Source organism: Ictidomys tridecemlineatus, chromosome 5, assembly GCF_052094955.1.
Source record: "Ictidomys tridecemlineatus isolate mIctTri1 chromosome 5, mIctTri1.hap1, whole genome shotgun sequence".
Taxonomy (NCBI): domain Eukaryota; kingdom Metazoa; phylum Chordata; class Mammalia; order Rodentia; family Sciuridae; genus Ictidomys; species Ictidomys tridecemlineatus.
Window position 1 is genome coordinate 45,642,878 of NC_135481.1, and position 12,294 is coordinate 45,655,171.

The 12,294-nt window shown below is 42.6% G+C and overlaps 1 protein-coding gene across 8 annotated transcripts in view; it reads left to right on the forward strand.

Moving 5' to 3' along the window:
- The window catches only part of Ryr3 (ryanodine receptor 3), a 556,303-nt gene that overhangs the window by 285,331 nt on the left and 258,678 nt on the right, over positions 1–12,294 (forward strand). For all 8 annotated transcript variants that reach the window (XR_013438866.1, XM_078049887.1, XM_040274327.2 and 5 more), the window contains exons 21-27: positions 2,571–2,675; positions 4,212–4,315; positions 5,587–5,670; positions 7,573–7,732; positions 9,039–9,186; positions 10,015–10,220; positions 10,772–10,946. Coding sequence is in view for 7 of the 8 variants with exons in the window: in XM_078049887.1 (XP_077906013.1) it covers positions 2,571–2,675; positions 4,212–4,315; positions 5,587–5,670; positions 7,573–7,732; positions 9,039–9,186; positions 10,015–10,220; positions 10,772–10,946 (982 nt within the window). In the remaining variant the exon portion in view is untranslated. The remainder of the gene's footprint in view (positions 1–2,570; positions 2,676–4,211; positions 4,316–5,586; positions 5,671–7,572; positions 7,733–9,038; positions 9,187–10,014; positions 10,221–10,771; positions 10,947–12,294) is intronic.

The following is a 12,294-nucleotide window of genomic DNA, read 5'->3' on the forward strand; positions in this document are numbered from 1 at the left end:
TGAACAGGGTAGGGCAGTCGTGCCTACACAGGGAAAAGGAAGAGAGTGAGTTACTGCACTCCTGGTTGCCTCTCCTGCTAGTAAGAAAAAACTTGGGGTTCCTGGAAGAACTGGCTCAGAGAACCAAAACATAAGGGAGCATCTTGATGAGGGAGAGGAGGAAGGTTGCCTGAGAATGAGAAGAGTTCTCCAAACATGCAAGATTGAAGATTTAGAAATCACAGAGCAGAGACACAGCCACAAACCAGAATAACTCTGACATCCAGACACAAAGCTGAATTCGTGAGGACACCGTAACCAGGGAAATGTTGCTGGGCAATCAAATAATAGAGAAGTTCTCATTGGAAAGGTGTAATTTATTACCTTGAGTGAGACCTTGTAATTTTTTAGAATCTATCATTCTCTGAAATTACTGTCAAAGGCAGAAGTTAAATATAAGCTATTCAGGCATTTCACCCTCAGGCCTCCCGAGGGCATGTTAACCCTTGACAGTGAGGCATGGTTAACTAGAGCACTTACCATCTGGCCTTTGCAGAGCTGCCTGGGTGCTGCCCAGTCCCTTGCAGAGCACAAGGAGAGGGAGCCTAACTTCCAGCACCTTCCCTGGAAACTCTAGACTCCCAGTAGGTGGCTGTCAAGCTAGTATTGCTTTGTCCCAGGTATTATAACTTGGCATTGTTTGCAGAAGTCCCTTTCCTCCTCAACCAGTGACATTTTCCCTTTTTGTTGGAGCATTCTGGTTCCTCTGACCTGAAAATCCACTTTCAGGCTGTGATCAATTGTGGAGCACTTATTTTATAGATTACCTTAATTAATTAATAAAATCCATGTGTGATTATTGTTTGCTAATAACTTCCCCATTTGCTCCTTATCAACGTATCATGCTACTTACTTTGACATTGCCATAATTACGTCAATTTCTTAAATGTTTTAAATTGAAACACAAATAGTGATAACACATTTTTTAAATGTGTTATTGCTACCTTTCTCTATGATCTTTTTGCTTTATCTTTTTTAATTTATTTTTTAACTGGTACATAAAAGCATAAAAATTATGGAGGGGGGCGTGACATGAAGTTTCTATGATCCTTTTATACATCACCAATTTGATATGCTTTATCTAAAAAATAATGTTCTCCATGAACCACACCCCCCCACCAAAAAAAAAAATCAGGATTCTTCTTAATAGTAGGATTTTAATAATGGACACACTAATAATAAGTAGAATAGAGCTAGAACCTTGAGGCCAGGCAGGTGATACAGAAGTGAGAAAGGCCAGGCACGTAACCCCTGCTAAAGCAGACGGTGGTTCCTAGCCACAGTACGTGTGGGCCTGGCGTTGGCCATCTTCCAAGTGGACAGAAGAAATTGGAAATCTGGGTTTTTGTATGCTCTCATTTCTTAACGGCTATCAACCAATAAACATGGAAATAATAACAAATTAAAACAGGAAAAAAGAAAATGGACCCTCAGTTTTGACCTCTGAGGAGAAAGAGCAAAGCAGGAAGACGGCAGCTTTCCTCGGAGGCAGTCAGGGGAGGCTTCCCAAAGGCAGTGACATCAGAATGACATTTAGAAGGATGAATGTTGAGGACCCTTGCCAGATTTCAAGGAGTGGGGGAGCGTGTGGTGAGGTCAAGGTAGTACGTGTGAAGCTGTGGAACTGGGAGATGCTCTGGTCTTTGGGGAGAATTTGAACAAGTCTGGAAAGGAAGTGTGTGTGGAAACTGTGATGAGAAAAGAGCTCTGTACACCTGGCTACTAAGCCTCGTCTTGTCTTAGGAGTGTCAAGGAGCTCTTGGAAAACACTCAGGAGCAGAATGTTTTAATGGGATTTTTGTAATTGTAGACGCATCGCTCCACCTGCAGCAGCATAGATTGGTGAGGACTTAGACAATTCTGAGGCCCTTACAGTGGTCTATGGAGAAAATAATGAGGTTGAGTGATGGGAGGGGGGTCCTTCAGAAAGGCACTTAGGAAATTAACATGATAGATTTTATTTCTGATTCAGAGAGCAGGTAATCTCAAAGGAGAGGTAGAAATCAGGATGAATTCCACATTTGGGGCAGTAGTGGGACCCTTTAACAAAGAGATAAAATAAAAAAAAACAGGAAGAAAAAAAGATTTTGAAAGAAAGGTAATGAACCCAGCTTTGGGTAGCATATGGAGGTCACTTTGATGAAAAATCCTACAGGCAGGAATGGTGGATCTGAACTTCAAAAGAGACCATGGCTAGAGGTGCACCGACTTGGGAGTGACCATCACTGGGTGGATGTGTGTGGTATCTCCCAAGGAAGGACCATGGAGCAAGGGATTAAGATGAGGGGCACATTCACAGATGAGCCTGCAGCACAAATATCTGTAGGGAGGACCTGGAAGGAATGGTCAGAAAGACCTCAAGGAGCAGAGAGGAAGCCGAGAGAGAAAGAGGCAGGCTGGAGGCATGTATATTAAGCAGGGTGAGGTTAGAATGCTGATGCCAGTGAATGCAAATGGGGCACCGGAGCGCTATAGATTTTATGATAGATTTCAATACAGTTCTGAATTTTCACTTGCTCCTTTTCCTCTAGGTTGTTTTGCCACCTCACCTGGAGAAGATCCGAGACAGACTGGCTGAAAACATCCATGAGCTTTGGGGGATGAATAAAATAGAGCTCGGCTGGACTTTTGGCAAAGTATGTGTTTCCGTGGACAGAGAGGTAGAGTCTTGTGTTGTCGGGGTACCTGGAAGAGTTCTTCAAAGACTCAAATGAGTGCAGGGACCTCATGAGCCAAAACTCAACCCCTTCTTCCTACCACCTGACCAGCAGCCTGTTGTTGGTCCACCAGAAGCCCTGAAGAGACCAGTTCTCCACAGACAGAACCAGGAGTCCACCTCCTGACTTCCTTTTAAACCCTGGTTTCTTTTATTCAGGGACAACCAGGTGCAGTTGCTCAACACCCTCCTTAGGACATCCACATCTCTTCTTCCCCTTGGAAAGAGCTGTCCTCTGCATGGGTGGGGAAACCTGCCTGATTGATTGCTTTTGAATCAGAAGTTGTTTAACAGCCTCTCAGATGTAGCACTAAGATTAATGGCCACACGGGGAGGTTGGGGAATCTCTTTCACTAGAAAGCATTTTTCACAGTAAATGTAACGACGTAACTTTGTCCTGTGATTTGTATGAGGTTTGCGTTTGGAGGCAGAAGGACAGCTGAGTTCCAAAGCTTCCTGTGACCCTGGCACCCATGATATTGCAGCTTAGTTACTGAAAGGTCCTTCTACTCTAACACTTCTGTATTTATAGAGCTCCCATAAAAGATTCTCGTTAAGTGTGACCATCTCTTTTCTGTATGCTCTTGTAATACCACACACCTTTCCTTTAGAGAACTTGGCATAATTGCAATTTTGCATTTATTCCTGTGAATATTTTGTTATAAGGCTGGGGCTGTCTGCATTCATCATTGAATTCATAACATCCAGCTCAGTGCCTGACATGTAGTTCATGTACTCAAACATATTTGTTAATGAATGAAAGAATGACTTGATGTTTCTATTCACACTGTTCAATAGAGTATGCCTGAGCCACATGTAGCTACCAAACACCTGAAAGGTAGCTAGGCTGGATTGAGATGTGCTCTAAATGTGAATTACATACTGAGTTTTGAACACCTAGTAAGAAAAAAAAATAATAATATATCTCAACAATTTCTTACATTGATTACTTGTTAAGATGATAATATTTTACATATGAAATATATATATTGTCAATATTTCACCTGTTTCTTGCTTTTCTAATGTGACTGCTAGAAATTTTGAAATTACAAACACAGTGCAATTTGCAGCTGGTGTTACATTTCTGGTGGATACTGGTCAAGATTCTGCAATCCTTTCTGTTATAAGGAGTGCTGCCCTTCAGTAACATTATGGTCACTTGAATTTTAGACGGAAACATGGCTACCACACATAAAATTGCTTCTCTCAGAAAGTGTGTTCTAAATGCGAATACCTGTGTAGAAATAGATCCAGGGAGCACAAGCCATTGGCAACCTGGGGACTGTCTGTGTACCATTTAATAGAGAGAAGAGCACCAGGTCACCCATCACCAAGTGGCTATCTTTGTCTTGCCTGATATGGGTTGCCCGTGTTTCAAAGAGTGTTTATTTCTGTTTTCCAGTGCAGTGCCAGCTGTCAAAACTTAAATTATATTCTTTCTTATGTTGTCACCTAGATACGGGATGACAATAAAAGACAACACCCCTGCCTTGTGGAGTTTTCAAAGCTCCCTGAAACTGAGAAGAATTATAACCTGCAGATGTCAACTGAAACCTTAAAGTGAGTGTTTAATTGAATTGAAGTTGGACTAAAGAGTGAGTGGATGATTTAATGCATTTAAACTGCAAAGGTATGTCTGTCTTGCCGGAAAACACGACATATCCTGATAAATTAGCAGGCGTGGTGATTATTCATGTGACAAAAGGATTTAGCATAGTGAATAGCCAATCCACCATTATTATTTAGTGTGTGTACTTCTTCAGAGACAATTTTTTTATTTGCTAGGAATGGAGAAAATGTGTAGGAGGCAGAGAAAAAGAAGAGAAACAGAAGCAAAGGACAAAGTGCCTTCTGTAGTTCATAATAATAAGATAAAGCATATCTAAAAACAAATGTGAGGGCTGGGGTTGTGGCTGAGTGGTAGAGCATTTGCCTCGCACATGTGAGGCACTGGGTTCAATCCTCAGCACCACATAAAAATGAATAAATAAATAAAGATGTTTGTTCATCTATAACTAAAAAAAATGGGGAAATGTGGCTTGATTCATTAAAATTCAATTTTAAAACAACTCTCAGCTTCATCCTGGGGATCCCATCCAGGGTCCTAAATAAAACTGTCACTATTATATTCCAAGTTTATACTTATTGCCTATTCTGGGTTTTTTCCTCCTCTGTTCCCTAGCTGTCCGTGCAGAACATTCTGATATCATTTTGTTGATAGAACAGTGCTCGGTGAGGTGCTTTGTCTCCAAACTCACACATGTGATACCTTCAATTGCATTGATGCTTCTCGAGGGAGCAGCTGTGTACACCATGGTGTCAGGCACAACTCGTGGCTCTACACATACACAGCAAATATTTGCTGACCTGTGGGTCTGATATGAGAATCCTATCTGTTCTGTGGAATTAGAAGCCAGCAATAATTCAAAGTGAAATTACAAATGGGAGAATGACTCACAGAGAAGCAATTAGCTCTCTTTTGTTGTTCTGGTTATCATCTGCATCAAAAGTTGGCCAATGGTGGCCCATGGTACAGTCAGACCAGCTATCCCTATTTCTGTAAATAAAATTTTATTGTAACAAAGACGAGCTCATTGGTTTACATATCATCTAGGGCTCCTTTTTCTCTGTAATGGCAGAGTCCAATAGTTACAACAGAGATGAGTGAGTCCCCAGAGCCTGAAACAGTTACTATCTGTTCCTTCCAGGAAATGTTTGCCAACCCGTGATCTAAATGGATGGTTAGTATCCATTTCCATCAGCTAAGACACATGCTAGGGTTCTCGCTTTATCGTGGAATTCACTCTTGTCTTCTTCCTCTGTTACCTCAGAACCCTGCTGGCCCTGGGATGCCACATTGCTCATGTTAACCCAGCTGCTGAAGATGATCTGAAGAAGGTCAAACTGCCCAAAAAGTAGGTGATTTTTCAGTGGCTTCAGACTGAATTTTTAGGCTGGGGCTGGGGTGCCTGTGTCTGAAGGCAGATGACAGTCCAGGTACTTGCTAGCACCAGCTCAGGATGTTCCTGGTTACTGGTTACTTAGAAGGCACCGAGACCTTCAAGCAGAAGCTTCTGAGCAAGAAGTCTCTCAAGGTCTCCCCTCTTGCTCTTTCTTCAGATCTAATGGTTCGTTTTGAGCTACGAAGTTTGACGACCTCAGATGGTGGTACTATGTTTGGTCTGTAAGAGTGGCAGTTGGCAAAGGAGCTTGAAAATGGTTGATAGTCACAGCAGAGAGTCACTCCTCTGGCACTGGGCCAGCTTTGTAAGTCCTTTGTGGAAAAGTAAGGCTCTGCCAAGATTTCTTTGGACCCCTAGATCTGTATGTGTCCCACTGTCCCTCATACCTCCAACATTTAGAGTCACACTATCTCACATTCAGACACTTGCTCACTTGCTCATTGGCTGCCTCACTCCCTGCTCCCATGTGTACCAGCTCTGGGGCCACACGTATTCACACACAGGTGTCATCGTTAATCTGGTGCCAAGGTAGTGCCAGCTTTACAAAAATGCTTATCTTCCCCATCTTTCCTCCTAAACTCCCAAGCTGCCAGGCTCTGCGCATGTGCGCGCGCGCACACACACACACACACACACACACACACACACACACACACAACTCCTGTGGCCAAGGAGAGCACATCTGAGAGATGGCAGCTGGAAGGTCAGGCTACTAGCCCGGGTTGCTGGGGTTGGTGCTTATCCATGCATGCTGACCCTGCCCAAGAGCAGCAGGCCTGCTGAGGAGGTGGACTCTGGAAGCTGTTGCTACCTCAAGAAATTTTAGTGTTTTGTGCTTACAATAGACCCTGGATCTCATGCTGCTCTGTTTCCTGGAAAAAAATGGCCCTGGTCTATCACATTTGGCTTCTGGCCCCTGTCAGTGACTCTGAGGTCATGGGCATCTCTTAACTTGCATTCTCACATGGCTATGATTAACTTCTCTCTTGAGATGCACTCCAGAGTGCCCTGGCCTTACTCCACTCACATACTGTATCTACCTCAACCTCTGAACTCTCTTACATCTTCACCTTAGCCATGAGATTACAGACATTTGAGACTGGGACTCTAGATTTGGACAGCTAACTGCTAAGGTCACTTCAAGCTCACAGATTCTCTGCTGCCATGATTTTTTTTTTTCTCCAGAAGTAAAGGTTTAGCTTTCCATAAGTGAATGACCATTTTATGCTGATTTATGAGAAAACATTTGACTCGAGGTCTTGTCCTTGCCAATCTGATTTAACTTTTTATGTTTTCAAAGTAGGATGAAAAAGCTGGTGTAATATTGCAGCATGATGAACGTGCCTATCATTTTGTGAGGCACATAGAGAGTTTTGTTAAAAATAAGAGTAGAGGGGCTGGGGATGTGGCTCAAGTGGTAGCGTGCTTGCCTGGCATGCGTGAGGCCCAGGTTCGATCCTCAGCACCACATATAAACAAAGATGTTGTGTCCACCGAAAACTAAAAAATATTTTTAAAAATCTCTCTCTCTCTCTCTCTCTCTCTCTCTCTCTCTCTCTCTCTCTCAAAAAAAAAAAAAAAAAAAAAAAAAAAGAGTAGATTTGCACAGACCCTGTATTTTTCCAGCAGTCTTCTCTGAAATCTATGCCATACATTGGTTAGAGTGACAATAGATTAAGGGCTTTATCTGTGAAATTGAAATAGAACTGAGTTGTCCATCAGCCACAGAAGGGAACTTCTGACTGTGGCTTCATTTATCCAAGTTTGTTAACCATGTGCTCTTGATCTAAAGTCTAGAATGGGAGAACCATAAAGATCTGTTCAAAATATATCTATTTTTGCATCTACTTGTAGCTACATGATGTCCAATGGCTACAAGCCAGCCCCTTTGGATTTGTCTGATGTGAAGCTGTTGCCGCCTCAAGAAATTTTAGTGGACAAACTTGCAGAAAATGCACACAATGTTTGGGCAAAAGACAGAATAAAACAAGGATGGACCTATGGCATTCAACAGGTGAGAAATGCTGGAAGAGTTAGGAAATATGATCATCCATCAAAGTGCCATTTTGCTCTGGAGAGTGATAGATGGGAAGATGGAGATTGTCCTTGCACTGTCTCTTTGACATCCAGTGTACTGGATGGAATTTGTGATGGTCACATTGATATTGACTTCAGGCCTAATTCCAATTTTGTAGGAATGGATAGGTTTGCCTCCTCCCCCCACCTTTTTTCTTTTTCTTTTCCCCAGAGATTCACTCATCTGTATTGCCCTGCACATGTATCCACTAGCTGCACTTTCTCTTTTTTATGCCTCTTGCATTGTGGAAAGTTGAGCTTTCATTTCACTCCCCAAAACCAAGACTAGGAGCAAAATAACACCATAGATCAGCAGGATTTCTGGGATGGTTCCAACGATGAGGGTGAAAAGGGGAACCTAGCCCAGAAAGGGGGCAAACCAGCATGACCAGAAACCTGTGAGTCCTTATCTCAGTCCTTTGAACAGAGAATTCCTGGGCAGAGTTCCTGTCTTGAGAAGGAGCTTAATATTCCAGGTCACAGCAGGGAATCAGGTAGTTTAAAGCCATGGTTCAGTCCCAAGCCATCTGACACACCTTTTTCCTTAAAATGCTTCCTCATCACCAGTAGTAGGTTAGTATAAGGGAAGTTTGGGGGTGACTGTGTGCACATGAGCCTCCAAACTCACAAATAATTGGGAGTCAAGAAAAGTGCAGCCATGAAAACCATAAAGGGTGGGAGAATAAGTTCAAAGAGCATATCATGTGGGTTAGTACAGATGACTTGTTCTGCAGTCATCCCTACTGTCTTCTGAATACCTCCTGAGGAACTGAGGACTCTCTATCAGGTGTGTACTCTTGCAATGAGATGGACCCACTCTGGCTCTGCCACCTCTTCTGATGTTCCTTTACCAGGCCTTGTTAAAAGGCTCTTGTGAGGAGGCCATCACAATCCATGGTGGCATGAATTTCTGGAGGGGAATAGTTATGCAAATCCTTTCTGCCTCACTTTGGGACTGGAGGTTTCTAACCAATTTTGTGATACTTCATTTTATTTGCAGGCTGGCACTACTAAAATGTGTTATTTAATGCTAGCTTTGAGCATTAGTAGAATTTTTCCATTTATACTCATTTAATCCTGAAGAGATGTGGCAAATATGTACATTGCTAAATATCAAGGCACATGGGGAAGAGCTAATAGACTGGTACAAGCCAGCCAGGCAGCCAGAAATGTGTGAGTGGGACGAGTTATTTGTAAAGTTGACATGTATTTTCTTGGCACTTCTTTCCTGCGACTTCACATAGGATTTGAAGAACAAAAGAAATCCCCGTCTGGTGCCTTATGCGTTACTGGATGAGCGCACCAAGAAGTCCAACAGGGACAGCCTGCGGGAAGCTGTTCGGACGTTCATTGGTTATGGGTATAACATTGAGCCATCAGACCAAGAGCTAGGTAATGAGCTCAGATTATTTATTCTGCGCAAATTTTGCTAAATAGGTCCTCTTCTGGGAAAGTGCTAATTTTAAACGTGTCTTACTTGTACTATTAGGAATGGCATTTTTTTAAATGGTGTATTTTCTTAAGGGGGGCAGTGGACCGTGTTTAATGTAAAGCATCATCACATTGATGTTTCCATGGTAAGCCTTTCTGTGACCCAACTCCATGGGAAATACATCATCTTCTAGGGAAGCTAAGATTTTCAGAACACCAGCTCACAGAACCATGTCACCTTCTCTCTTGTTCTTTAAAGATACATCAGCTTACTTTTAGAACAAATAATCACATCTCCAAGAGTTGAATTCTAGTGATGATTAAAATCACCAGCTTATAATTGATGAACATAATGTTATTATTGTCCTTTACCCCAAGTGGTACCATAGTCCCCAGGGGCAGAATTAGAAGTGGTTTGCAGGATGGCTTTGGAATCGATCCTGGATCCAAATCTTTCACTCACTTGAATGAATGATTAACCCTCTCTGAGCCTCAATATTTATTTTTTGCCTTTAACATAAAGACAGTGTCACGTTCAGAACTATGATGAGGACAGAGAGAGATGGCCTCTAATAGATCTGCTACATAATTATCACTCAGTAAAATAGGGTCCTGTTATGAGATGATGGTGACGATTATTGTGCTATAAACAGGATGTGACAGTGCACAGTGGGAACTCTGTGGCCATCTTGGTTGTCATCGAGTTCTTTTGAGGAATGCTACTTACTTATTAAAAGACTATCTACTCTCTTTCCCTCTCACACCTTCTACTCGCTGTTCTCACAATAGCTGATCCAGCTGTGGAGAAAGTCAGCATAGACAAGATCCGATTTTTCCGGGTGGAGCGGTCGTATGCAGTGAGGTCTGGAAAATGGTATTTTGAGTTTGAAGTGGTGACCGGAGGAGACATGCGAGTCGGCTGGGCAAGGCCAGGCTGTCGGCCTGACATTGAGCTGGGGGTTGATGACCAAGCCTTCGTGTTTGAAGGCAGCAGGGTGAGTCAGTATAGTATCCACAAATCCTCAATACAAGCTTTTCTTCTCCACACCTTTCCCTGGAGGCTGGAAATACTGAGTGTCTGGATCTTAGGTCTCCAAGTGAGAGGCCCCCACCACTGGCTAATGAGCACTGAATGAGCATGGCCTAGTGATTGTTTCTTTGCTCTCTTCTGGCAAAGGTGAGGGCTATGCCCCAAATTGTTTTTATAATCACTTTCATATCTATCTATTTACCCAAGCCATCAGCTCCACTCCACTTGTTGAACACTATGTAACTGTTAGGCTGGAAATGTTACCAATTTTCCCTGGATACTCTCATAGATAATTAGGAATTAGGAGACTCAGGCCACCTTTTCTGATGAGCCTATGTGTCTCAGTTTCATTTGATTGAAATACAGACCACTTCTCTCTGAGTTATCTATGTAGAGAAGTGTGATCTCATGGGATCATGTACCATGAACAGTTAGGAGACACTACTGTGTCCTTTCTCCAGTAGTGGGAGCTTCTAGGATCTCCATTTCACTAAGCCCTGGGGTCTTGTTTTTCAGGGCCAACGTTGGCATCAAGGGAGTGGGTATTTTGGGCGAACCTGGCAGCCAGGGGATGTAGTTGGATGTATGATTAACCTGGATGATGCCTCCATGATCTTCACACTGAACGGGGAGCTGCTGATCACCAACAAAGGCTCTGAACTTGCCTTTGCTGACTACGAGATTGAGAATGGTAAGTCTGCTTCCCTCCCCCATCCCAACTCCATGGGGTTGAAGGAAAACCCAGGGCTGAGGGGGCCTTTTGCCTCCTTATTTGGAGTACATTCCCTTTGTATATTTGAAACTCTAATGATAAAGACTACTCCTTATGCTTTCATTTTAAAAGAATCATGACAAATAATCATGATAGATAATATACAAATTCTAAATTTCCATATAGATCTCCTTCTACTTCCTTCCACCTTGGCACTCAGGGAGTCCCAGGTTTTCCAGTATTACAAAGGAAATGCTCTTTGTATACAGATTAATGTTCTTGGCAGGAGAGAAAAATCAGGGAATTAAAGAATTATTCTTTTATTCTGATTTGAATTATCAGTCTGCATGTTTGTGTAATTGAACTTGATGCTTTGATGAGAACCATTGAAACACGAAAGTTAGACTTAGCTGTTCCCTTGAATGAAATAGAATTTATTTTGAAATTCAAACATGCTGTGAAGCCAAAGCAGAGTTGTACTTATTAATGGCCATGAATAGACCACAATCAGCACAGTGCTTCCAGCTAGACAAAGGAGTAGTTAGAGCTTATTTCCTGTCTACATCACTGTGTTCCGCACGCAAGATTGCTGGCACATGGGGAAAGAAGCGTTTGTCTGCAAGTCAGTGGACTTGCTCCTACCAAGCTGTGTGGCTTCCAGGGAATCTCCGCTTGAGGCCTGGGTTTTACTTTCTACATCTATACTAGGGAGTAAAAGAATAGATGAAATAAATTCCAGTGTTCTTCCCAGATATGAAATTCTGTGACAGTGACTTAATGCCTGCTGTGTGCAGGCCCCAGGGCTCAGTGCTGTGCCGCCTTCTGCCTCTTGCTTACAGATGAGGAGGAGGCTTCTCTGAAACAGGTGACCTGGGTTCACACCCTGCCTCTGCCCCCAACTCCTCCACACTCCCCCCGAGCCCCCAACATCCTAGTTGACTTTTTAAAACCTCTTTGGGACTCATTTCCCCCTCTGTAAATGATTAGGGCTGCTTGTAGCTCTCAATGTCTGAGACATTACAAAAGAAGCAGTCCCCACCTAGAAAGCAAGAGAGCACAAATATGAAACCATGTACATGTAATGTAAATGTTCTTTATTTGCAGAACGTATTAAGTTTTGTAAGTGACTTTCACACTTTTTGCAGAGACCCATTATTGCAATGTGCATATCCAATTATACCTTTTAAGAGCTCTAAAGATATTTGAGGGAATAGAAAGGTGGAAATTCAATATATTTTCCTAGAGAAACAAGATGACTAACACCTGATGGGGTCGTGTTTTAATGCCTTCCGAGGGGATTTAAAAATCAGAAGTTTTAAAGAAAACA